The 27975-nt window shown below is 45.5% G+C and overlaps 1 protein-coding gene across 1 annotated transcript in view; it reads left to right on the plus strand.

Annotated features, from left to right (window-relative positions):
* The window catches only part of LOC8027084 (TATA box-binding protein-associated factor, RNA polymerase I, subunit C), a 28719-nt gene extending 1056 nt beyond the window's left edge, over positions 1–27663 (plus strand). Inside the window, exons 2-14 of the mRNA XM_042288816.1 lie at positions 3012–3118; positions 4908–5045; positions 5847–5955; positions 7993–8124; positions 9969–10095; positions 10912–10983; positions 11578–11716; positions 14464–14619; positions 16322–16684; positions 17870–18056; positions 20603–20727; positions 23869–24039; positions 26634–27663. Of these exons, the coding sequence (XP_042144750.1) occupies positions 4935–5045; positions 5847–5955; positions 7993–8124; positions 9969–10095; positions 10912–10983; positions 11578–11716; positions 14464–14619; positions 16322–16684; positions 17870–18056; positions 20603–20727; positions 23869–24039; positions 26634–27014 (2073 nt within the window). The 5' untranslated portion in view covers positions 3012–3118; positions 4908–4934 and the 3' untranslated portion in view covers positions 27015–27663. The remainder of the gene's footprint in view (positions 1–3011; positions 3119–4907; positions 5046–5846; positions 5956–7992; positions 8125–9968; positions 10096–10911; positions 10984–11577; positions 11717–14463; positions 14620–16321; positions 16685–17869; positions 18057–20602; positions 20728–23868; positions 24040–26633) is intronic.
* Positions 27664–27975: the final 312 nt, after the last annotated feature.

The following is a 27975-nucleotide window of genomic DNA, read 5'->3' on the forward strand; positions in this document are numbered from 1 at the left end:
CGATATTCGCTTCAAGGTGAACTGATATATTCGCATGTTTCCACGTGTTGATCGTGGCAGGTTAGCCCTGTTGGGCGCACATCTTACCAGCACTGGTGCACTGCATGGAAGCAACACCTGCTGAGCTTGCTTCTGGGGCTGTGGCTTCTTTACAGTGCACCAATGCTTGATGAGAAGTGCACTCGATGGGGCTAATCCACAACAATCAACATTTAAAAAGTACAAATATTGCAGCTGCTTGCTTAGTAGGAAAGCTCATTTACAAAGCGGGATGGTGCACGTGCGTGCCCGATGTATTCAAAACGAAATGCAAGCTTCACGAATGTTGATATCTACATTGCAGTCAAATTTTAAATATTAAACTGGCATGCATATGTATATGTTATAGGGCCCCTAAAAAGAAGATACTTTTTTTTTAAACAGTCAGATTGGGACACGTGTGTCAACACATAAATTTTACGCAAAAAAAAAAGCTAAATTTTTAGAGCAATATTGACGGCACGAGACGTGATTTAATCGGTAGTCACCTCCTTTCCACTTGTTTTCTCTTTCGGCAGGAGAGGTAGAGTGGCTTCGCCTTCATGTTGAGGTCGAAAGAGCAAATGACCATCTCATTGAGCGAATGACCATTCTGTGACATCATGGACTTTGCGCGTAGAATTTTAAAAAAATCTCGCCGTCAATATTGCACTAAAACAATTTTTTTTTTTTTTTTGCATACATTTTTTTTTTTTTTTTGACACGTGTCCTTATTGCACTTTAAAAAAAAAAAAAGGAAAAAAATTTTTTTTTTCATGTGCTTTTTAAAGGAAAATTGAATCGGTTTTGTATTTGAGAAAAAAACACTTAACTCATCTTCATATGACCTTCAGGATCACGATTGTCGAGAATATTTTTCAATTTGACGCACGGCTGCATAAATGAATTTTCAAGGTACTGCTGAAGCCCCTCCTTTCCGGGGAATGACGTCCTATTAGGAGTTTTCGGAATCTCCGCTCTCGCGCATCTTTAGCACCTTTCAAAGCTGTGCACGCGCACCCTTGCTCTTTTCAAAAAGGTCAGAAAGAGACGTCACGACTGGTTTCAGTGCGGAGGAATATACCCGGCAAGCTTGCAATTGCACACGCTGCCCACACGAGCGACAGGCATTTGGCGGCCAGATTCTAGTATGACATCGGTTTTTCGCATTTTCTCGCTTTTAGTTACATCTTCGGAGAAAAAAACACATGATATTCAGATTCACAGGATAAAAACACGCCAGACTTCACCTCTATCTCGTTTTTTTTTCAAGAAGTGTTTCAGCTTCCCTTTAAGCAAAGATGCCTGACAACCTGCGTTAATCATACGTGATTGAAGGATATATATTTACATATAGCGAGAATATTTATAAATCCGTTCGATTAGGCATAGCTGGGCATCTCTGGAGGTTTAATTTTATATCAAATTTGTCATTTACTTGCCATCCCAATGTAGACATTGGACTTTCGGAGGCCATAGTCGATAAATATAGTTAGATTAAAATGAACTTATCTCAGAAAGGGACAGGTGGAAGCTTGGCAACAACCTTCACGAGTTCAGCTGGGTTTTCATTTAAGCATGTTGCAGTATTGAAAGGATTAGAGAAAGAAACTATTTGATATTCTATTTGAAAACGTTCGACAAAAACCACCATTCGCTTTGAACTCAGCATCCACTGTTCGCACATGCCTACTGAGGTACATTGTCGACGGAACCACTTGCCAAGCTTGTGCCTTCCGCCAACGCCAAAACCCACGGCAGTAATGTAAGCTTACTAGGGTATGTTGTTGGGCTTGTTGGTTCATCTTAGTAAAACATATAAAATAGCGCAAAAAAGACAAGGACAAGAAGTATACAGGACAGGCGCTAACTTTCAACTAGTTTTATTCAGGAAAAGTAAACATATATATACACACGACAGGCAAAGCAGCACCACGTAAAAGTTGATTAATTTTTTACCCAATCACTCAAAACTGAAATTCATTACAATGAAGCACAATAGCATTGTCCCTGACACATGCCGTCCCACTTTTTTTTTGATAAAGAAAGCTTCCAATAGCTCTCGAGCGACCGTCTCTTGGCTTCTTCCTAGTATCCTTATCTGCTGAAGTCGTGGAACACAGCCACACGTGTTGCAGTGCGTTGGCAAATGCGAGCCATATTTATTTTTTACTGATAGTGCATGCTCCCGTGCTCGGTTCATTGATGTGCCGCACCGTCTGGCTGATGTATACCTTTCCACAACTCGGAGGGATTTCGTAGAACACATCGGTCAAACGGGACGGTCAGGGACACTTCTATTATACTTCATTGTAATAAATTTCAGTTTTTTGAGTGATTGGGTAAACAATTAATCAACTTTTACGTGGTGCTGCTTTGCCTGTCGTGTGTATGTATATGTTTACTTTTCCTGAATAAAACTAGTTGAAAGTTAGCGCCTGTCCTGTATACTTCTTGTCCTTGTCTTTTTTGCGCTATTTTATGTTTTACTAGTATTGTAAGCGTCTGCATGCAAACCATTGGGGAAAGTGGCAGATGCGGTTCATTATTGTGGCTAAACGTGGCCTACCTGAAGTGACAAGATGCTTCGTGGAACTGCCCTATTGTGAACATTTGAAACATTGTTTGACTGCAAAGTGTGCTACGGACGAAAGGCTCACTCACACGCTTGCGACGCCTGATGACAGTGTGCGTTACAACCTCTTGTGGTCTCATGACGAGAGAACACGCTGGTGCCATCTATCGAGTGGAACGCTTGACTTTTCTTTTTTTTTTCTTATTGGTGTGAAAATCTTTTAACTATCTTATAAACTATGGTATCTACATCAAATCTTCCAATTACTGCAAACCCTTCGCTCTAGTGAAATTAAGTTCCAGGGCCAGCTCATGGATGTGTCCAGCGTGCCGGTTTGTAACGGTCGTAATGCACTAGTCGTAATCAGCCGCAAGTGCGCGAACCAGCCTTGACGTGTATTTTGCATGACATGATGCAGTGCTCAGCCTCCAGGAGCGCTGCCTGCAACCTCAGTTGGACCTCAACGAACGCATCGACTTCTACGAGCTCTCGCTGCTGAAGGATCGTCCATGGGCAAGGCGTCAAGTATGTACTGCGGCATTGCTTTGACCGTCGAGGATGTAGACCAACCTCGCCGAGCATTCGGCACATGCCCGGTGCCGCCACAACTTCAGCTCACGAGAGGCAGGTGGCAGGGGTCCACATCATTTCATTGAAATGTGTTTTATGAACATTAGTTTTGCTGACACTGCAGTGTTTCGTGGAAGCTCGTTTTATGGGCACGTGCGACTGCATATTTTCTTTCATTAAATGGCTTAGACTGGATTACTGGCTCACTTTCATTCGCTGGAAGCATACTGAAACTAAAGCAGGTTCACTAGGGCAAAAAGAAATCCGCGGACCCTAATTCTAGGCTTCCAAGCATTCCGCGCTAAGCGCTGACACCACCCGCTCCACCTAGGTAAGCTTTAAAATAATCTCGGGCCCGAGCTTGCACAGCCTTTCAATGGAACAAACTGTCAATGAAATGTTGCAGTGTCCACGAAACGGTCTGTCAATGAAACAACGTTCGTTGAACTGATTGCTACCAAGGCGACAGTGCCTGAATCGACTTGTGCCATCTTGTGCACGTGTGAGGTAGTCACACGTGCATAATGACTAAAGCTTTCTCGATGCACTGCGGGAGCGGCGGCGTAACGAAACGTGCTGATGAGATCAATCTATCGATTTCTTTTATTTTTCGTTCGTTCGTTCCATTGATTTGAGCAACATACAACTCTTGACTGAGTGTCATAGCAGGAGTGGCACATCTTGAAGTACAGGGAAATAATGATCACTGGGAAAGTGGTCCAAGAAAATATATTGTTTAGGGCACGTGCAAAACTACTACAAAGTGTAAGGAAGCACGGCTCCCTCCGAATGCCTTTTTGGTAGAAGGCCTCAAGATACAGCAACTTGGGTGTCTGCTGAAGAAGTTCCGAAAAAACAATTTGAAAGTTTCTACGCGCTAAAAGAGGTCCTCTTCTGTTGTTTTTCTTCTCTTTCTTTTTCTGGCTGTGATTTTTTTTTTTTTTTAGGTGGGGGTCATTGAATTAATTGACGTTTCGTTAGACACAGTCTGCCGCCTTCCTTAATTCTGCATCTCTCAGGTTGACAGACTTTGATGTGGACACCAGGCAAAAATGAAATAATGAAAAATAAAGTGTCCCCTGTCCGCTCCTGTGTAAGCACTGCAGATTTGTCCGGCTGACGATTGCACCTAGCAGTCTCCACTAGTGGGCTGGACGGCTCATGTAGCTAGCAGGTATTTGTGTATAAGACGCACAATTTTCGGCGGTGCGTCTTATACACAGGTGCATCTAGTATACTAATTTTTTCTCAGAAACTTGTGAAAAGGGGGGGGGGGGGGGGGAGGTGCATATTAAACACCGGAAAATACGGTACTTGGGGAAGCTGTTTCGTCCACAAGCTTAATTTTGGGGGTCCCGGTTGATCGAGTGCATGTGTCTTGCTTTCGAGTGCCTTATTCTCACAATCAAATGCTACAGGGTATCATTAACAACCGCCTCAAAGAACAGAAATAACATGAATCGAAACATTGACCGAACGCGCTAAGAAGGACAGCAAACGTTTGGCTTCTGGCACGAGCGTCGAACTTCCAGGGGTTTCGTACACACCCGGTTCGGAGAGCGGTAAACTAAGTGCCGTTGGCACCGTCCAGTCAACACCACTTAGAATAATCGTAGCCCACGCGCTAAAATCTTGACGCGGTCGCGGCGAAATTGAGCGACTAACTGCCGGTGACTTTAGGTGGTGTTATTCCTGCCATCCTACCGCAAACATCAGTGATAACGACCAATCTCGACCGCCACAGGCACCCCTGGGAAACTGCGTTCAGGGCATGCTGGAGGCTGTGCGCACCAGAAAGGGCAAGCGGCCATTTGAGAACATGAAGATCCACTACGGCCTCCAGGACCTGTTCGAGGCCAGGCCCACGTCCATGCAGTACAGGGTGCGAGAGCTTTCCCTCTTGCCCGAGTTTGAACGCAAGTCGTACGTGGTGCACGCTCCGCGTCTCGGCGATTCGCAATTCCCCAACGTTTGGTGGTTGAGGACGTACCCTTTGTCGCCGGTAAATCTACGTACTTTTTACGTACAGCATGCGGCGCAGTCAGCGAGATCGTCGAGGGCGTTTGGCGTCTTCCCTATGGGTGTGTTGAGCGTGGGTGAACATTACCCGGCACCTCCACCGGAATGTCACAAATGAAAACGGTTGGCAGACGTAGAACCGAAAAAAAAAATCTTTAATGAGGCGAGCTTGTACCTACGAAATAAGACAAAAAGTATCTTGCGTCGGCGACGGAGGGGTGATTGTTCAATGCGGCACGTTACTGCCGCTTTTGTACATGCGGTACGTTCAGCAACGTTTAGAACCAGAAGGCTCAATGACGGCCAAGGATCGCTGGAACTTTCCAGAAGAACGCAAAATTATAAAAGTAAGACCCAGTCCGAGGGGGGTTCTAACCCCGTTTCTCCGCGTGGCAGCCGCCTGCGTTGCCCAACTTGTCCCTGCACGCTTCAATATGGGCATTTCTCCGCATTTTACTCGAACATTAATGGGCACAAAACTTTACCGCTTAGGTTGTTGCTTTGGATGAGGACTTTTCGCTGCATAGTTCTAGCTTTTATGGCAACTTCCAATTTTAAGAAAAAGGTGGGAAAAACTGGCGATTGCTCATTCGCACTAATAGTGTGCTCCGTGGTGCCGTGTCTCGTAGATCTGTCATGAGAGGGTGCTTTGGATTCTTTGCAGGAATGCAACTGGGGTTACACAGGAGGCTGCCTGGCTTTGGTTCCTGCCGCTGTTGGTGGCGGTACCACGTTGCTCTGCCATCCTTGTGGCGTCGATCTGAACAACCTAGGTGGGTGGCGAGAGACCATCTTTACGTACGGTCAGCCAATCTCGAGGTGCTCTAGAGAAGACGAGGATTATATCTTTGCTCACTTCGAGGCAATCTTTAAGGGGACATGTGCTGGGGAAAAGATTTTTTCTTTTATTATATACAATATTAAATGAAATTTTTACACTTTATGGCACTTAATCTTTTTTTTATAAATCTGCTACTACAGTCAAACTCATTTATAACGAACAGCAGGAAACGCTACAATCAGTTCGATATAGCAAGTAATTCGATATAGCAAAAACCATTTACAACGAATTTCCACAATGCGTTCGTTGTAAGGCCGAGAGCTTCTCTTTTTTTCTCAACTGTTCACTTCTGCCTTGTAACAACGCGCTGTAAAGTTGTTGTTGCTGTTGTTGTTTTTTTGCATACATGCAGTTTTTTTTTTTAAGCTTATATTTTTTTTCAATTGCTTCTCTTCGTAAGCAAACACTTTGGGATGAAAAGTTTTTTTTCATTGTTTTTTTTCTGTGCGTGCGTGCAAGTGTATTTTTTTAGCTTTCTCCCCTCTGAATTGCTTCTCTTTGCTCAATTTTGTTCGCAACGAGCTTTTGGAATTTTCTTTATTTCCTTCCTCTTTTTGGGGGCAAGGGAGAGGCTCGAAGAGGATTGGTTTGCACGTTTTTGGGAGCCTTCCCGGGGGAAAAAGTTCAATATAGCCAATATGTTGTTCATTATAAAAAGTTCTTTTTACATGCATTTATTTAAATTTTTGGCGATTGGATATTGACAATAATTCGCTGTACGTGGGTTTGTTCTAAGCGGGTTTACTGTAGACTTGATATAGCTTGTTTTTTAGGTTCTCAATGCAATGTACTGCTGAAAAAAAAAATTTTTGTGCACATTTGAGGCATGGTATCACACTTAAAGAAAGCCTAGTAAAAGAAACTAATTCGCTCCTTTTAAGCCACTGAGTGCAATCAAATACAAAAATAATGTGTGCAATGTTTCTTTCAATTTAAAATTATTAAAAATGGCAAAAAGTGTCATTTTAATGGGCTAACAAATGTTTCTTAGACTTTTCATAGCTATGAAAACATGCATTCTAACCAAACCCAGATTGTTGCATTCTACATATTCTAAGGTATATGCATGCCGAATTCGGTTGTGATCAAACAATATTAAGAACGTGACTTGTTCTGCACAAACTGTGAAGACTGCCCCAAATTAAATTTAAGAAAAAAACGGATTTGAATGTCACCATACATGTGTACCTATACATACTTTTTCTCGGTGCGGAAAATAATGTTTTGTTAATAAATTTCCGTGAGAAATTGAAGTTGCAGAAGACTACAGTGGGGGAGGAGACGGCTAGGCCTACTTGTCAACTTAAGTGTGATGGTGGGCAACGTCACAACTCGAAGAACCACGCAGAGAAAAATGGCTCAAATTCATGTCGTTCTGGGTTGCCTGGAGGTCTTCAAATATATATTTAACTAATTTCGCAATCATAACCGGCACTGATTATTTTTATACATCAGATATAAAGGTCGAAACATAATCAAACGCAATAAAACCCAAATCATATTTTTTGCGGTATATTACCGCTCTTTCTTAAAATACTGGGAGTGGGCCAAATGCATGCACAACTTCAAGACGTTACGAGGGGTGTCGTAGCAAAGCCGAAAGCGCTACAGTAAAATCTCGTTAATTTGAACCCGAGGGGGACCAACACTTTGTTTGAATAATGCAAAGTTTGAATTACCAGGAGTTGCCTCCCTAGAAACAAATGGGACGGGACCCGCATGTTAGTTTAAATTATCCGCAAGTTAGAATTGTTTGAATTAACAAGATCCCACTGCATATTCTGTATTTGAAAGCTGCTGGACCTCTTTAGACATACCCTTGGATCTGCACTTAAATTTTTTTAGGATCTGCACTTGAATTTTTTTAACCTAGCTTTTGAGCTACATATGGACCACTTTGAAAATTGTCAGGAATGTCAGGTCCCAAAAAATACAAGCAGTTTTTTTTTGTTTTTTTTTTTAATTGCAGCCATTTCGGAATTCTCCCAAAATGAGGACCCTGAGGGGCCCCTGGTTCAAAAGACGGGAACCGTTGTCCTCCAGAAACCCGAGGGCTCGGAGAGTCCCATCTTTCAAGTCTGCACTCGGAGGATTGAAGATGGTGAGCACAGATGGATGGATGGATGATAACAGCTGTATGCTGTTTATAATGGGCGGTTGCTTGCGCCACCTAGCCCCTCAAACCGAAAAAAAGCATCGGGGGCTTTGTTTTTGTGTTGCTTGAGGACAGAAGACAAGAGGGGCCATTGTTACTTGTACCTGACTTTGCTTACCAAAACTCTTTGGTTGGTGGGATATGGAGGTATTTGCCCATGGCAAAAAGTTAACACCCATCTCTTTCATGCTTCCTACATGCAAATGTATAGAATGTATGAAGAAAGAAAAACCTGTAAAATGAAGTTCTGGTGGAGGAAATTGAAACGGGAGAAGATCAAGGAATAGGGAAATTATGGGGATGCATGGGGAAGAAAATTACAGTGAAAGGGAGATGCAGGGAAGGTATGGATGGAGCATGGGGAGCAGAGATTTGATAATAAAGTTGTGAAATGGGCACGGCAGAAAAAAAATGGAGGAAATCGGTTGATGGGGAAGAATAGGGCTAGGAGAGTATAGGAGTGAGGACTAAATAAGTGAGGTTATGGTTGACTTTTAGGGCATAGGAGGGAGGACTAAACAGAAAAGGGCAGGGGTTCTCAAATGGGGGTCTGCAAACCCTTTGGGGTCCCCAAAGGCCTTCTTAGGGTCTCCGGAATCTTCACCCGGCCAATAACATATTTTTTTTGATGGTGACTGTCATACATGTGCACCAAATGGATAGGGTAGATTAGTCTATGTTTCAAAGCTTTAAAGTTAGCTTGCATGCATTTAGATTATTTTTATTTACCCTTTGGTCATTGTAATCTTCTATTATACCCCCTCCTCCCCGGTGGGAGGTCCTCCATCACTTCCACTGATCCGGAAGGGGACCAAAAACATTGGTGGCTAAGAACAACTGGAATAGGGCATTGGTTCCCAAACTGGGCTTCTAGCAGCACAGGAATTCCCCAGAGTGCCGCCCCGAGTTCCCCGAACTGCCGGATTCCTTTGACCATCCCTGCCTCTAAGTAAAGCACTCCATTTCCAGTTTAAAGGGAAGCTGTAGCGGTCTTGTATTTGAGGAAACACACTTAAATCGTCTTTATTTGACCTCCAGAATCTCCAATATCGAAATTTTTTTTTTTCATTTGGTCCATGGAGGTTGCAGAAAATCATTTTCGAAGTATTGTTGAAGCCCCTCGTTTCCGGAGCGTGCCGTCACAATAGGAGTTTTCGGAATCTCTGCTCTCGCGCATCTTCAGCGCCTATCTAAGCTGTGCACGCGCGCTCTTGCTATTTATAAAAAGGGCAGAAAAAGGCGTCGCGACTGGTGCCAGCGCGGGGGAATATACCTGGCAAGCTTGCAAGTGCACGTGCGGCCCTCGAGCAACACGCGCGTGGCGGCCAAAAGATCCCCTCGTGACGTAAAGACTGGTCGAAGTTTTTTTTCGTGCTTTCTCGCGTTTAGTTACATCTTCGGGGAAAACGGACGTGATGTTCAGATTCACAGGCCAAAACTACGCTATAATCAACCTCTATCTCATTTTTTTTTTAAGGAGTGTTTCAACTTCCCTTTAAGGACTGTTTTACTGTGTCTAAGCCACCCATTGATGCATAGCTATGGGCCAAACATTTTCTGGTATCTGCATTACCTTTTACTAGGTAGGATCCTAAACAGCTTTAGTGGACCGATGTCGGGACTGGAATGGGTCGCTCGACTATCAATCCTGATAACTCGGATTCCTCGATGTTGAAAAATTTGAAAGCTCCTGGGATAGGATATGGTTTACTAGGAGGGAATAGGAAGGAAGAATAAATGGGACGGGGTAAGGTTGACTGTTCTAATGCCAGTGATGAACCCCCCCACAGAAATATGTTGCTGCATTCGTCTGGAAGACCGGTGCCAGTATGTCCGCCTTTATGACTCGGTTGGGGAAGATCCCATGGTTCTCGCTGACTTCAGCTATGACGACACACTCTGCTTTGTCATGCCGAGGTATGTTGTTGGTATGCTTTGCTTGCCCGTTCAAAGGCAGTGACTATTAAGGTTCTGTTTCGAAAAGGCAAAGTTTGCTGTCACAATATACCTGGGCTGTCCTTCAAACAGCTGTTTTGTGTTCCTTCACCACTTTTAGATTTTTTGTGACATTGTTTTCAGTGCCACAAAGGCCCGTGATGTTCTGCTGTTTTCTTTAGCGTCTTATTTTTGTACGTGAAACATGTTCTCTGCACCCAACCTGCATTGATTCACGAGCATGTAAGGTGTTTCACTTTTCAGTGAGGGTTTATTTCAATGCGCGTTTGTCTCAAAGGCCTTCATCTAGATCTCAGTTTGTTTTGTTTTATGCTTTGTTCTGAGAAATGTTGAACATTCTTTGGGCCTCTTCATCACGAGAAGTCATTACAGCAATTAGGGTGTTGCGTTAAATGCCTCCCCTGTGACGTCGTGCTGATGTTTTCGCATTGCTCACGTGCGGTCATCGGCATTTGTTCACCATGGCATCATCACGTGGGCACCCCAATGATGTCATTTTATTCCCGTGATTGTGAGCGTGTTGGTCGTCATGTGACGGTGACATTATGTGACACTGTCGTGGTGCATGACGGGACCTGACGTCATGTCACATGATCATGTGACATGAGATGACGACACCATGACGTCACAGAGGACATTAAATGCCACGCATTTAGAGCACCTTTGGGGTATACCAAAGAGACGGTCCTTTTTATTATTTTATTCACTGCAGAAAGATCTCGATGCCAGCAAGTGATCTGGCTATGGTCGGGCGCCGGCGGTCTTCTTGCTTTGCAGCACCTATATTTTGGGCGAGCTTCTTTCCGTCACGCAAGCCGGAACCATCTTGCTGCAGAACTGCGAAGACAGGTGAGCATTGCCCCGAGATCGTTAAGGACTGCACGCCGTTCAGTCCTTGCTAAAATCTGCCGTCGTGTCAACTTCCTGGACGGTCACACCGCTGCTGCGATCTGCTTTGCTACTGTCCTCGGTGCTGGCGAGGGCCGTTCGGTACTCCCGGGAGTATTTTGGCATTTCTGCGCACAGTTGGAGGTCAAAAGTCAGTCTTACCCATTGGTTGCTAGCGTCCCCCACCCTTCATGGGGTTCTTACGCGAGTCCGCCCGATCGACGCCAGTTTGTCCACCGTAATCAAAATATGCGCATAATAAGTGACTGATTGCTAGTGCATGCCAAGTGGGGTCAGGGATTTGTTTGCACCGTCAAACAAACTCTTCAGTCGCAAACTGAACTTTTTGCAGTGTCTACTTTGTTGACTGGCTCATTCATTCGTAGCCTTTCTAAATGGATGAACGCTGTTGCGCAAGTAAGCTACACATAGGGCTTACCTTTTGGTGTTACGTATGTGGTGCAGTGGTAACGCCATCAGACGTCGGTGAGCGGAACGTTCGGGTGTTCAAGTACCCCGCGAATGCTGAGCACGCATCTCGTATTTCCCGTGCAGAGAGCCGACGTGGCAGGCGACGGCGTCGCACGAAGTGGAAAACTGCGACCAGTGGTGGTGCTGTGACTTTGGAAGTCATCCGCGGAGCATACTCTTCATGGACCACGTCGCCGTGTACGCTTTGGATGCACGGAGTTCCGTAAGGAACCTTCTATTCTCGTTCGCAATAAGGGTGCATGGAACCGTACCTCCTGCACTCACAACTTTCTTAAAGTCTCTCTGGCAAAGGTTTGATAATCAGTGATTTGTTTCAAAATTGATTCGACTCATTTGAGCTAGTAACAGAAATGAACTTAGTATTTCAAACTCCAGGAAGCCGCGAATTTGTTTTGAAGTATTGGAAGTTTGAATTATCAGAAATTAATCTAAATATGATGCAAAACAAAATTATGATTTGTTATATCGATGCCTACAGATACCAAGCAGATATTTTACGAATTTTTTTACACAGGCCTACTAATCGTAACTTGGTATGCCACAGATGAAGCATTGGTAAAATGTGTGAAATAACATTATTCATCCCTCAAAAATATTATCTATCTTGGACTTCTTAGACGGCACATGACACCTCAAACGAAACTTAAGTTTGCTCACCCAGCAAAAACGTCTATTGTGGACTACAGAAGGCTCGCGATAATTCAAACTCGGATATTTCTTACTTCTGGTCAATTCAAACAAATTTCAAAATTTTGGTTGTCCCGCTACGTTTTTAATGTATTCATAAGCCGTTTAATTTGAACGGCGTTTTCGTGCAATTCATACTTTTTGTTCTCGTGGCCCTGTTGAGTGCGCTTCTTCCTGAGCACCGGTGCACTGCAGAGAGGCAACGCCCACGGAGCTTGCTTCCGCGAGTGTTGCTTCTCTGCAGTGCACCGGTGCTCGGCGAGAAGCGCACTCGACGGGGCTCAAGCTGGCACAGATGAGCCGTGAAAACGGGCACCACGCAAACATTTCCATAGCAACTTGCGCGGACGCTACGATGATGATTCATGGCATTGGTCCACGTCACAGGCTCCGAACTAGTAGCGATTAAAACTGCCGCGCGGTGCCCGTTTTCATTGCTCCTATGTTCCCTGCTTAATAGTCCACATTAGGCAACTTCTTGGCCTGATAAACAAACTTGATAATGTTTTGAGTTGTCATGTGCTGTCTAAACGATCCACGATAGGCAACATTTTCGAGGGATATATAAAGTTACATCATACATTTCACAAATGTTTCTTGTGTGGCATACCTGCTTATGATCAGTAAGCCTTCTTCTCTTTGCTTCTGCTTTGTATGTGTAGCCACTCCTATGGCGAATCATCATTTTAGTTTGCAACATATTTGAATTTCTGTTAATTCAAACTTCTGATAATTCAAACAAAATTTGTGGCTTCCTGGGATTTGAATTGAAGTACACATGCAAAGGAAAATAAAACACTTTAAACAGCATGGGTGAATAAAGAATGTCATAAAATAAATTTACAATGAAAAGAAAAATATTTTAGAGCTATATTTATGGTGCGAAACGAACTTGTAGTTGGCGCCCTTGGGAACCCGCAGAAAAGTAACTGCTAGAGTCCTGTGACTGGCTGCTGTGGTCGCGTGGTGCTTGCGCTCTTTCGGGACCTTCCTATGGGCTCTGAAACTTCTTTATTAATCTTCGTTTTAAGTGCAATAAAAAGCAGATTAATAAGTAACTTCTAGAGCCCATAGGAAGCTCTCGAAAGAGCGCAAGCATCACGCGATAGACCTGCGCGCCGGTCAGAAATTGATGGCAGCAGTGCACCGGAGGGTTCCCTTCTGGCGGCAGCATGGAGAAAGGTGTTTAGCTGGTGGCACGCCACACTCGGCATGCAGGGGCGGGTTGGGGTTTCTGGGGACTTCAACAGCGGCGCTGAACGATTCCGGCGTAACTAGCGGCGGCGCACGGTTTTACCACGTGACAAGTGGCGGCTTCCATAGGTGCCAACCAAAATTTTTTTTAAACTTAAATATAGCTCTAAATATTTCCTTTTCGTCGTAAATTTATTTTATGACATTCTTCGCCCATCTGAACCGTCTAAATTTTCTTTTTTTTTTGCACATGCGGTTGGGTTTTACGTGTCTCCGCAATCGGTTGCCATCCTTAAAAATTGTGTACAATAAAAACACGTGCTGCCATTCCTGAGCGGCACCGCAAACTAAGTCCTGCACGAGCCTGGGTTGTCCAAAACAGACAAAGGGCGAGGTAGGATGTATGTGCTACCTCGCCCCCTGATAGCATGTATGTATGATATCAATGGATGTCTGTTGATATACAAGCACTATCATTCTTACATTGTGTTGTCTTTTTGTAGGAAATATAGTGCATAGTAGGGACATACAGATGTTCATACAACCAAAAGGACCACTCTCCACAAATGGGAATGCTGCTTTTACGTTTGGAGATCAGGAATTTTGTATCTACAACTAGACAAACCTCCGTACGATGTTTAGACTTCGATAAGGGTAGAAATCACATATTTCACTCTCTCCAGAAGATCCTAATAACAATGCTGCAAGGTCTGACACCATATTTGCTGCTTCGACACCTGCTCTGTTTTCTCTCTCGTTCACACTTCTCATTTCACGTTCGGTTGAAATCACCACCACGATCGGCACAACGGCCGATCATTGACGAAAAGAGAGTGCGATTGACGTAACTATGAGCGTTAGAGGATGGTACCGAGGTGCAACCTTTTTTCAATTTTTTTGTTCGGAATTTTAGTCGTCAGAATTATATGCTAAATCTTCAAAAGTCTGTTGGTCCTTTAGCTTGTTTCTACTTTTTGTGATATTTTACTAAGGCTACTTGGCATCTTCTAAAAGCCTGCATGTGCGATCATTCTTTTGCAATGCATCCGGCCACGAACTTCGTTTCAGGGCGCAAGGCGGCGCAAGCTGTGCAGCATTGAGAGGGACCCTTTCCTGAACGACAAGTTCACGCTGTTCAGGCAGAACCCTGTGAACCTTCACCAGGTGTACCTGGCCAGCTCGCTGATGCTATCGCTCTGGGACGAACGGTACCCCATGCAGCCCGTAAGCTCGCTTATACTTTTTTTGGGGGTGGCTTTTAAATTTCTGTTATACCGTATTTACTCGCATAATGAATGCACTTTTTTGCCCGAAAAATTTACACATACTTGGGGGGTGCATTCATTACGCGGGGTAAAATTTTTGCATTTACACACTTGGTGCAAATGTCATTTAGGTACCAGCATGACGCGGCAAGGTACAGTGGCACGTCTCCACTGATGGAGTCGCACCCACGGCTGGTCGGGGGCGTGCCACAGAAACCATGCTTTACAAATTGCGAACCTTTTTAGGGCGCTTTCGGCGTGTCTTTTGCCGAAGGAAAAGCGCCCTATGAAGCTCACTCGGCACAGAGAGCAACGCGACCGTTCTTAGGCCTAACCACTTTCACTCACTGTCCAAAAGCGGACCACAGACAGCGGCATGTTTGTTGACATCAATGCATCCGATAGGCCAAGAATGTCCGGGGCTCGGCAATTTCTCCACCCGAGCTTCGTCAAGTGTACGCGCCACTCGGTTTCACAGTTGACCTCTTCCGCGGCTATGCACTTGCAGCCATTTCAAGAGCGGCTTGGCTTGGTTTGGCTTGACTTGGCTTGACTTGGCCTGACCACTTGGTGGCAAAAGAAAATTGGCTTGGTGGCTAGCTAAGTTGGACGCAATTCGAGAGTTGCGGAGCCGAAAATTGGAGATGCGTTCATTATGCGAGGGGGAAAAAAAGTCAAAAATTGGTACTCGTTGGGGGGGTGTGCGTGCGTGCATGCGTGCATTCATTATGCGAGTAAATACGGTAATCACTGAAAGGAGGAAGCCGGCAGGCCTTGAGCGCGCACTCCGTGCCTTCGGCTGTGCATTGGCTTTGCATTGGCTGTGCATGCGTGCGCGAGGTTACACCCAAGCGTTGTCGAAGGTAGGAAGCTCTCCCTGGAGGCGCGACAACCGAGGTTCCTCCCCTCCTTTCTCACCCTATCAGTGTCTACAGCTAGTCCCTCTGTGTGCTGTGGCAATATTTTGAAACAAAATTCTAGCTTCTAGTTGTAGCCTCCATGCTTGCTCCTAAGGACGTCGCAGTAGCCTATTGGGAATTGTACTATATGGCATACGGTACTAGGGCCACTCAATGTTGCTAGTGTATATTTTGTTTTAGCTTGCCTTCAATGGATGAAAATAGAGCTTGGTGATCAGTGGCTTGCATCCATTGGAACATCAGCCGAACCAGCTAAGCTGAGGTATCTAAAAGATGAGTAATAGGCCAGCACATGTCACGAGCATCTTTCTAGTTTTTGTTTAGTTGATCTAAGCCAAGATGATTGTGAGTCCACAGAACGCCGCGCTAATGTGTACCTTGGCTTCACTTCATGGGAAGCTTGAGACTTGTACTGTCGGGCAACAGTGGGTAGGCACCTGGAAGTTTCTCTACTCTGTCAGTATCTATTGAACCTAATGTTTGCTCTGTACACGGTGTCAACTATTTTGTGTTACGTCAAGGCTAGCAGCGTAGCTTCTGCAGTGCTCCAACTCTGTCAAAGCTATAGTTGCTCAAGTGCTTGAAATGAGCCGCAAGACAAGGTCACGTGCTCTCTCAGCTGCCCGGGGTTGCATCACCGTGGAAGCTACGCAAGCCTCGACGATGTGGCGCACAATAGTTGATGCCGTCTATAGCCATGATCTGTTGCAGTATAAACAAGTTGCAATGCCCGGCTTACAGATGCTGACCTGGAATCACGGCCTGAAGTACTCTCCGACCTTCCTTGACGCCGTCGCCGCTCCCTGTGGACAAGGCAGCCCTCGTGACCTCTACTTGACCTTGGGGTCACAGAGGTCGAGGGAAGTTGCCGTGTTCAGCGTATCTCAGGAATCGATGTCGCTCCAGCCAGTTTCACTGCTTCCGCCTTGGCATCTTTCGAAGCCCTGCGATTTCTCGAACCAGCTGGTGTACCAGGGGTGCAAGATTGAGGCGGCCATCGCGAAACGTGTGACGGCCCCTCTCATTGGGGCGTGTGTTGTGACGTGTTCGGGCGGCAGTCTTTCGGCACTCCAGCTCACTTCGTTCGGCGATCTCTTTTGTCAGGTATGTCCCCCGCTGAATTTGTTGCAAAGGTTATCTTTTGGGCCTCTTCTAACTCAAGCGTGTCGGATATTGTTTTCCAGAGAAAAGTTATGGCTACTTGCATGTGCATAAGTTCTCAGAGTTATGGCTGGTTGGCTTTGAGCCTCTACCAGTTTCTAAATTCCGAAACAGCTGTTACATTAGTATTGTGACACTTTGCGACTTTACTACCTGTCACATGTCAGTAAAGTCACATTGTGACTTTACTGACAGGTATGTGACATTTGAAAGACACTTGTGTTACCATTCATGAGTCAGCAATTTTTATTCATCCTGTACGAGTACAGGGATAGGCAGTAGACGAGACAAGTGCCGAACTTCATTTTAACATTTATTAAAACGACATCCAGCAAAGGAGGCAACCATTCCATAACCGTGTCAACACGTGCTCAAAAAGGATTTTTTGCATGAATATAAAGGAACCAACTCGCCTGCATCGCCGACACTTTTGGCAAGGAGGGCTGGTAGGACTGCCAGAGAACTTTGGCAAGCGTACGAGATAAGAAGGGAGCATGAGGATAAATGCGTGAGCCAATCTTCGGTTATTTACACGAAAAAGGGCTCGCTCATTTGAGCACCTGTCGACACGATTATGGCGTGGTTGTTTTCTTCGTAGGGCGTAGTTCCAGTAAATGTTTAGTCAAAGTTGAGCGCTCTTCTCTTCTACGGCCTATCTCTGTCTTTGTTTATTGCACGCTGTATCATCAATTTTTTAGTATCTCTCCTATCAGAGGCTCCGAATGTTTACAATGTGGAGGACTGCCTATCTGTTTTGATTGCTAGCCCGGGACCGCCTCCTGTTTTCGGAAGTATTGATGCAGTTAGGCGGTACGAAGCCCGCAGACTTCTGCCCCGCTTTATCGATGCACATATAGGTAGAGCTTGGCACATAGGCATCAATGAACGACCCATTCTTCCTAAATCACCGCTTAAACTTAAAAGACACTTTTACTTCGGGGCAGGGGCAGTCGAGGAAATACGGGTGCTCAGCTAATTCGGGTTACTCTGAAGGACTTCCGAACTCCAGAGGAACCAGTTTGGGAACCCGTGTCGTCTGTATGATCGTCCGAGGAACGCTTATGCAAAGTAATCACGGACAAGAAACTATGTACAAGGCAACTAAGGTCACCGTCATTGTGTTTTCAGGACTTTGTAGTGGGCGGTGAGCACCTTGCCAGCAGGGGCAGTTGCAAGTTTGGCATGGGGAGCGATCTGATCCCGGTCTCGGAAATCCAAGAGTCCGTCCGGTCGTGGACGGAGCTCGCCAAAGTCGTTCCGATCCCTGAGGAGGAGGGCCATTTCATAGAGTTCAGGAGCATCTCAGGTTGCAAAGGTTGGTCTCCTCACTGGCAGTGTATGCCACCCGAAGTATACCTTAAGGCTGGTTCACACATTTGAGTGTAAAGGCTGTTTACGCACTTGTGTCGTCTTACTGCTGAGCTGTTGCGACCTCTCAGAACACGCTGGCGCCATGTGTGAGGTGGAACTGCATTTCACTAGAGCGATGGTTTTTGCAGTGTCTGCGAGATGTACGGTCTACGAGAAATGGTCATTTATAACATTGTGGAACATTTCTCGGACCAGTAAAGAAAGAACGATAGTAGGGGAAATACGGAGATCTCTTCCACGGCTACTCAACAGATTGCGTGTTCTCTGGTCGTACGAGATCGCAAGAGGTTTTGAGGCACTCGGCCGTAAGTAGTTGGAAGGGGGCTGCCACAGTTTTGTAATGCAGGGCAGTACAATACTGTTCTGGAAGTGCACAAGAGTACTTTTCTGCAATCCAGAGAGGTACTATGCTTCTCTCCAAGTGCAGAACGGTACTGCCAATCCTACGGTGGTGAAAATGCTTAAAAAGTATACAGAGATGCTTGGCGGTCCTGGTAATTTATTGAGACAGTAGAAAAATTATTTGTTGGCCTAGTTGGTTAAAGGAGCTGTGCAACGATATTCAATTGGAATGTTTTTCTCTTTACATGAGCTTACTGGCACACCTGGGACTCAAGGATACTCACACGCAACGCCATTGGCCAAGAAACCCCTTTGTTGCGGTGTAATTTCAAGGACAAAAGCGATCATTTTCATTCAATCTCTCCTTTGCAAAATTTGATGACGTAACTCGGGGATCGCAGTACACCCAAGTGACGATATTTGAATGCGGTTCATGGATTGGACCCGAGCATTGCGTGGGCACTCGACTTGGGCTCGTGACAATTGCTAGCTCGAGAAGTATTCGGGTAGTGACCCGTATCCAATCGCTGCAACGACGACAACAGCCGAGCCATAACAATGTCTGGAACTCAGCGCGTGTCCTGCGCTTTGCCAACCCCAGCGCGTGGCTATGATCAACACTGGCGGCATATAATCGGCTCCAGATCACGTGGCCGCTTGTTCTGGCTGCGAGTTGAGGGGGTGAACGCTGCTCGTTTTTCTTAAATTTTTTCTGGAACTTCTATTGCGTGGGGTGAAAAACGAACGCGTGTTTCATAGGTCATTAACGTTAGGGATCCGTTTTAAGCGGTATTTGTGCACAGTACAAAAATTGTTGCATCGCTCCTTTAAACATTACGAAAATAAAAAGCGCGAAAGACAAGGACAAGAGGCGCTTGTCCTGTGTAGTCTCCCTCTTGTTCTTGTCTTTCACGCTTCTTATTTTAGTAATTTATTGAAAGTAGGGCGCAGGAATTAGCAGAACCGCAAACCGGAAGATCTGAGGTGGACCCTAATAGACCTTTTGCTATATAACCCAGGCATCAAAGAGAATGCAGGAATTGGTGTTCCATGCGCCACACGCGCACGCCTTCCCCGTATAAAAGATTCGAAGTAAATAACCAAAATAAAGCGTTGAGGAACGCGCATGCAAGATGTCATTTGTTTTAGGTATTTGCTTTCGAAAAGTTACTACTGCTGATGCCAACACGTGGGGCGCGTGAAACACCAATCCCTGTATTCTCCTTGATGCTTGGGTAATATAGCAATAGGTCTATTAAAGCCACGAAACCATTTTTTTTTTCTTTATAGTTATAAATTTTTTAAATATTCAGTTTATGGGTTGTTTTACACAGGCTCATAATGCAGTGGAATCTTGTTACTTCAAACTCTCTTAATTCAAACTCGTGGATAATTCAAGCTAACATGCAGGTCCCTTTCTATGCGCCTCTATGGCTGGAAACTCCCGGTAATTCAAACTTTGCTGTATTCAAACAAAGATTTGGTCTTCATTGGGCTCATATTAACGAGATTCCACTGTATTCTCTTCCATCATGGTGAAAGCTACGGTGCGTGGAAGTGCATGTTTACAGTTTCAACCCATCTTGGGAAGTACGCTCCTATCTAATGACATGGAAATGGAATGCTTTGTCATTGTCCAAATGCTCACGCACATTATTTTTGTTAAAAGCAAAAGTTTGTTGTCACTGATTTGCCTCAAAATTGGTTCAGCAGAATAATAAACACATCTGAACAAATTTCTGAAATAATCATACTAATTTTTTTTTTTTTTTTACGAAGTTGTTGAATTTTTTTAATTTGTCCGAGAGGTTGGGGAGCCTCTCAGACCCACCCCACTGTAGAGTGTGTGAAGATTTGAATGTTGGTTTGGCATAGCCTTCATTTGCCGTTTTCTTAATAGCTATTTGGAATTTAGAGATAATCAAAAGCATGCCAGTAAGAGTAAAGCCCTGCTAAATCTCGAATGTCTTCAGTTAGGGTAGCTGAAAAACCCTCGGGAGCTCTGCTTTAAAGGTTACACAGAGCCAGATGCTGTGCACACTGCAGTGGACAGGAAGATCTGGGATTGGGGGCATTGTTTGTGCACTCGTTCATCTAAGCTCTTTGGAAGGGAGGATGGTGAGGCCACCTGAACCGTTCTACTTTTAGAGCGGCTCGGGCTACCGTACAACACCCACGAGACCACGGCGGACAAGACGCACCCCGAGGAACACGGCCACCACAGGTTTCGGCGCCCAGAGCTCGAAGAACTTGTGCTGAGAGCAAGGGCTGAGGTTTGTCAAATGTGTGTTTTGAGCTCCTATGGTCGTGTTCAAACTTTTAGAGCACAGCTCTTAAGCACCCGTTTACGGCTTGAGTGGCGTCACCATCGCTGTCGGCGTAACCGCACGGTGCATTATGGGACGTTTCCCATAATGACGTCACGAGGGTCATCAGTGATTTCACTCGTAACTGCATGCTGCATTAAGGGACGTTTCCCATAATGACATCACGAGGGTCACTTGTGAAGGTCACGACCTTCACGTGACCTTCAGTCGTGAAGGTCGCGACCTTCACGAGTGACGTCCCAAGGGAGGAGGAGGAGGGGCATACGCTCCTCTCCGTTCCATCCCCTCCTCTTTCTGAAGAGCTGCACTCAAATTTGGCATTGCGGGGAGTTGGAAACGTCTTTCATTTTTTAATTATGAAGAACCCTTATTTGCCTCGAATGCCAGCCTGGGAACCCCTCTAGGGGTCCGATCTTGGTGAACGCGAAAGCGAGGTCTAAATTTTCCCTTACGGAACAAGCGAAGATGGCATTCGTGAATGGTTCATCTGCTAGCGCGAGCAAAGAACGCGGTTCGTCTGCTACAAAGCATCATTCCCAGATGGAGATAAAATAAGAGAACACCGTGCATCGTCCAGTGACAGATTAGAAAAAAAGTTGATCGTCTGCTACAGACCGAGCGCAGCGCCGAAATGAGATCGGACATGGGCTGAAATAACAGAATACCATACGTCGTCTGCTAACAGACCGGAAAAAAAGTTGATTGTCTCTTATGAACCGAGCGCGGCAGCGAAGTGAGATTGGACGCGGGCTGAAATTACGATTGCCCACTGTTTCATGTCGGAAGCCGTCGACAACCCGCGCTTTGTTGGTAATATCTCAAGTAGTTCTGCTGCCGTACACAAGCTGACGTCAACCAGTAGATGAAGGAGTACCAAAGACAAGCGCTTCGGAGGCAGCGAGTCCTCTCTCGCTGGTTGTATGTTGGTGAGACGTTCTCACCAAAATATTGCCCGATTGTAAACTCGCAAAGGGCTCAAGAATATCAAGAATGTTAGACTCTTCCTCTCGGCGCTGATGAGATTGACCCCAAAATTATTTTCAGAAAGACACCAAATTTCCCAAATTGTTTTATAAAGTCATAATCTTTTTTTATATCTTTCTGATTAGCAAACTATTTTACTTGATTGGTGTCTGGTTGGAATTAACACAAACATTAAGTAACAGCTGCTCCTAGGGGAAGCTTTCCCTCAATGCATGCAAGAGTAGTGGGATACAATATACTGAAATGCGCCGTAGTTTGCTTCGTACTGGCGGTGGGTTTTCGGCGTTTATGCGCTGCCAGTCACGAGCACTACCTAGTGCATCATCGTGGTCGTTGTTGCTCGTCGCTTCAAACCATCTCGTATTCGCGAGCAACGTCAGTTGCTTATAGTTATGCATAACTATAAGCCAAATTGCTTGGCTTATAGTTATGCATAACTAAGTGGATCAGATCTGCTAAAATAGTGCTTAAACTGGAAAAACGCTTTACTTATGTGCAGGGACGGTCGAGACAATTGGGGGCACAAGGAACCCATTAGGGTATTGTGAGGGTAGCCGGTTATTCGTGGATCGCGGTGGTTAGTAAGTGTGCACGTCAGTCTGCCAATAAGACTGCACCCTCCACCCGTAACAGTTTTGCTTGTGTTGCGTGTCAGCTTATCAGGTTTATTATGTGTTAGTCTGTTTGCTATACAAATGTATCCTGTTATAACGAGAGTACTTAAGTAGCAGGGGCATACTGTTAATGACTTAATTTTCGCGAAAACCCAATTTTGCGAATCGCCTACAATTTGCGAAAAATAGGTCTCACGAACAATTCCGGTAAAATGTAAACACATTCGAATCTATATTGAGATCCTACCGTGTCGCGAAAATTAGAACCCGCCTATTATTAAAAAACTTCAGCTTTGACCTAAATCGCGAAACATTGAACCCGCAAAAAATAAGTCGTTTACAGTATGTCACAACAGGGTTTTATAGTGGTGCTATAGTCAGTGACAGGCTGAGAATTCAGCAGGAGCTCCTCATCCACAATGTGCTTGTTGCCTTCTACCACACTTTAGCTGCGCATGCAACGAATCATTATCAAAGGCAGAAGGTTCGCGTTAGCAGCAGCGCGTTGGCTGCATTCTTAACTTGTTACCGACTCTAGCGGGGATATGTGGACAACTTACTTTTGAAGCTGTTGAACTCTCACATTTGATAAAAAATGGAGCTGAGACTACTAGTTGCCTGTGTTAGGGAGAACAGACTGCAGCTGCTTTGATCATTGCCTTACCTAGAGACAAGGTATTCATACTACAAGGTCCGATCGAGAAAAGTAAACCCTACTTTTCGGCCCGCGTAAAAAAACTATGCATCGCAGAACGCTCAAACTCCGCCAGAATGTAACCCTAGCGGTCCAAGCAAGGTACCAATGTTTCAGCCCGATCCGATAACTTAACCAAAAGTTATAAGTGATTTTCTGAAAATTTCAATGGGAAAATGGAACCCATTTTTGCTTGTTTTCGGTTTCTGGTGTCATAGAGCCCCATGTGTTTGAAAACTCCGTCGGCGGCCATTTTCCTATTTTAAATTTTCAGAAAATCACTTATAACTTTTGATTAAGTTATCGGATTAGGCTGAAACTTTAGCGTCTTGCCTGGACTGCTAGGGTTACATTCTGGCGGAGTTTGAGCGTTCTGCGATGCATAGTATTTTTGAACGGGCCGAAAAGTAGGGTTTACTTTTCTCGATCGGACCCTGTAGTTCAAAAAGAGCTGACTCCCATCTTTGGTGGCGCTGTTCCTTTGAGTTTTAAGAACTAAACAAACGGCACTGCTGACATAAATAGCCGTATGTATAACGCCTTGTTTAAGTTCTGTTCTGTATCTCTTTGTACAGTGTATATCACGGGTCACTTTCGTCATCTGACGGGATCTCCAAGCAGGAAATATTCAAAAATATGCGGGTGAATGAACCGTTCTGTTCCATTCGATTAAGAATGGTTCAATCATTGCATATTTTCGAATATGAGTGCAGTGTATTTAGTGCACTTGATCACAGCATCAGTGCTTTCCGAAATAAGGCCGCTCTGACAGCTTCCTCGTTTGTTTTTCTGTAGAAACGGACAATAAGTTTCTCGGAATGGAGTCGCGCACTTGGCGACGAGGATATAGCCGAGTGTTCCGAGGACGAGAGCGAGGTCGACGATCTTTCCAAACTGCTTGGTGCCATCCATTTGACCAGCCTGGACAAGACCGGAATGCGATACCTGGAGAAATGGACGGAGACGGTGGGCTGCGTTTCTCGATCAAATTATTGCGTGCCTGCTCCGACGGCAGAAGAAAAGGAAGGTGTCTGAACAAAAGAAGTTTGCTCGGTGTTTGCACCTCTTCCACCAGGGGCTACATCTTTCACCAGGGGCTCTGTTGGTTTAGGGGCATCGTGCGGGGCCGTACCCAAGAACTGTTGGGGGGGAGGGGAGGGGAGGGGAGAAGAAGGAGGTTTCAGGGCACGCTGCAGCGATCTTGCCATGAAAGAAAAATGGGTGCGTTGCAAGATCCCAAGGAAACGATGCCAGATCCTGTTCCCTTCACTGAGCTGCATTGACCTCGATGTAGCTTTGCACCGTTTCTTTAGTGTCCACTGTGGATTGCCCCCCCCCTCCCCTCCCACACACACACACACACTCTTTCGCAAAAAGGTCTTCTTCCCCTTTTCTTTTTCCAGTTATATCTAAAACGTGGATTAGGGAGCTAGCTGGGAAATAGACGTAGGCCTGCGACGGTCTTGAACTGACCCAAGAGCCTAATCATTCCGCTTCCTCTTTAGAGATAATGTTTTGGTCCAGGGGTGCAAGTTTGTGCAGGGAGAATGTGGTCGCACGGTGTGGAGAGGAGGTGTCACGGAATGTTCCACACCGAGCTTAGAGGGGAGGGAGGAGTCAAAACCCTTAAGCCCTAGACCTTGAAGCCTTAGTAGCTAGGATTCCTTGAGTGGCTTTCATTGCTTTTCTAATACCCCTAGAGTGCCTCAGTGCTGCTGGGCTGGCAGCCCTCCCAGAGTGAGGACAACTCTGCCGTCTGCTAGCCAAGCCGCCATCTTGCCTGCCGCTCATATGTAGCCTTTTACGAGCTGTTTACACAGTTATTGACCATTACCACTTGTGAAATGAGGGATAACTTTGGGAACATGTAAATCGTGTGTTCTGTCAACTATGGAATTGTTTTTGGCGATGCATGTAATGATTATGCGAAAACATTGTAAAGATAACCCCGTCTAGGCCGCTTGGTTGCATTACCAAGTCGAGGGAGCTTCTACTTGGAATAATTTATCCCCATCTGAACGAGTGCTTCATAATTCAGCATTTTCACGGACACGAGCCGATCTCGTTTCACATATACGAGGTCACCAGATCGCGACAGGCGAAATGGTGGTGGCACTTGTCCTCCCAAAGGATGTCACCACTCTAGCAAGGCGCAGCCAGCATGCAACATTGAGGCACTATTAACTACCCCAGACGTGTCGTGCCATCTCACTGCATTTGTCAGAAATGCTAGCGACCCTTCTCTACACTTGCCAAATGGCAAGGCGGCGCTGTTCAGACACCTCTCGCTTCTTCCACCGTGCTCCGTTGTTTGCTGTTTAGCACGAGTTTCAGATTCAAGAGATTTGGGAGATGGCATTTTATGTTTCGTGTGTCTGTCTGCGTCAAAGAGCAAGACTAAGGGGAAAGCTCATGCGTTCAAAAATGGTTGCTGTTTGTCTGAAACGCAATACCGAGAGTGGTGCGAATCAAATCATACAGAATATGCGTGGTGTGTGCCAGCAAATCACTGAATGCTCAATGCTAAGTGCTCTATCAAGAAAGATATTTTTTTTAATGCTACTGGCAAGAAAAATGAGACTTAAATTAATTGTAGGTGTTTTTTCTACTGTGCATGCTAAGGTACGATGACCTTTAAATGGTTCTGTCACCGTAAGGCATCGTCACCACCCTTCACAAAGACCTACTCGCGCGAGGGCTAGGACCGCTCGCAAATAATAAACTTTGCAGAAAAGTTGGCCTGTGGGGTTTAGTTCTACTGTTCAGTGGATCAAGCGTCCCAAGTGGGAATCCTGAGGTTGATGAAATCTTTTTGGAAGCCTCACCACCCTAGATACAGGAGTCCTCATGTTGCTATAGATAGATAATGCCAAATTAAACCTTCACTTCGCTTTTTCTTTTGGTTTGCATTGTTTTGTGACTCCGTATATGAATATCTTGGATCAGTGTATGGATATATTGATTCACTACATGGACATATATATATATATATATGGATATATTGGAATAGCCTGCCTGAAACATTTGTAAATAGTGCAAATACAACTTTGTAGGAAACCTAGCCTCAAATTGGATGTCCTCATAAATTGTCGTAATTAAGCGTTCTTCCTAATATGTACCCATTCCTGCCTCGGCCAGTCGATGGCTGGCAGTACAAAATAAATAAAGAAAAAAATATAAATGCGTGCGGTTATAGTAATAAATACGTCGAGTAAAGGCCGTTTGACGCATTTGCTTTGAATGTAATGGACTGCATTGCGATTGCTCGTTGCCACTTCCATTCCGCCTATAACTAGGCCAAAGGTTGTTCAGCATTAGAGGAGAGATCAAATCTGCACACTATGTGCAGTTATGGCCTCTCGTAACACTTTCAGGTCCACAGTGAAAGAATGATGATTTTGGAGCTGTTCAGGGGCTATCCTATAGATGACGCCAGCACCTCGTCGTAAGCAGTCGCAAGTAGTCGCAGCGCCAATCGGTCATGCTCACAACCTGCCTTTAGCGTTGGAGTAAACCCTGGCGTTCAGAGGTGTTAATCTACTCCCCTTTCCCGCTTTCAGACACACGACGTAACTGACGAATGGCAGCTGCCCGAATCAACAGCAGACATCTCGTTTACGGGGCTTTCACAAAGTCCGAATCGGGAACCAAAGCAGCGGGCGAAGGTGCAGCCGACACATCCACCGGTCGACGCAATCACCATCCACGACGACGACGACGACTTGCACACTGGGTTTAGCCAGGAAGTGACGGGCTTCAGTATGGTGGAGGCGACAACCTCCCGCCATCGAGTCGAGGCGGACGCAGACTGGGTCGTGAACGAGGACGACGGCTTTCTCTCGTTAGTGGAGGCGCCTGTCGCCAGCGAAGCATCCCGCAGGCCCGGCAGATCCGGCAAACAGGCCTTGAAGAGGAAACGAGCGATCTCGGACGGGTTTTAATTACTACAGAGTTTGGCGTTGTAGTGTACATAAGTGCGAAGGGAATGGCGTCGTCTCTCCGCCAGATCGCGAGAATAGGTGAGGCCGGAAGGGGTCTTCACTTCGGGAACATGCTGAACCTGGTGAGTGATAGCTTGAGGACTGGCTATTGAGCGAAGACGACAACCTCTCTTTAATATTGCAGGCGTTGGTTGCCGGCGAAGCATCCTGCAGGCCTGGCAGAGCCAACGATTGGGGCTTAAGGAGAAAGTGAACTGCTTTGGATGGGTTTTAGCTACAGAGTTTGTTATATAGGTGTACATAAATGCGTGTGGGGTGGTACTGCCTTTTCCGGCAGATTGTAAGAATGGGTGAGGACAGAAGTGCCTTGGGACCATGTGGTGAGTGATAGCTCAAGAGGAGTCTACTCGTGAGTAAGAACTCGAAGCTTACGAACAACTGCAGGTACAGTGTAACCGCATATAACGTATGTCGCGGGAGTCACGAAAATCCGCACAATAAGCGGTGCCACGCTATAACCAAAACATCAGTTTTTCAGGCCAAAATACATGCCATGAGACAACTTACCTTTGTAAAAGAATTTATTTTATGTTAGATGAAAAATAAAGCTTAGTTTGAGGAAAGTCTTTATTTCACCAGACTAGTACAATTTGTCTCAAGTGTGTCACACATTTTGAAAGAAATGAGCGGCTTTTGCCTGGAGCAGCCTTTTAACGGCGTCGCGGGTTGCGGACGGACGTTGCGAGCGTTCAGGATGGCTAATCCTAATCACTTTTCTCCGGTGATGAAAACGCGTGAAAACTCGCATCCTTCATACGGTACGTGCCAGTAATACCTTCAACTTGAGCACACGCATGAAATGCGCCAAGTAAGAAATCCGGGCGATGTTCGAGGACACAAATGCTTTGAAATCATCACTGTAGTCGAAGTAAACAAACACGACGGCACGGGCGTTTCTGCC

Source organism: Ixodes scapularis, unplaced genomic scaffold (genome assembly GCF_016920785.2).
Source record: "Ixodes scapularis isolate PalLabHiFi unplaced genomic scaffold, ASM1692078v2 PGA_scaffold11__112_contigs__length_91849675, whole genome shotgun sequence".
Classification (NCBI taxonomy): domain Eukaryota; kingdom Metazoa; phylum Arthropoda; class Arachnida; order Ixodida; family Ixodidae; genus Ixodes; species Ixodes scapularis.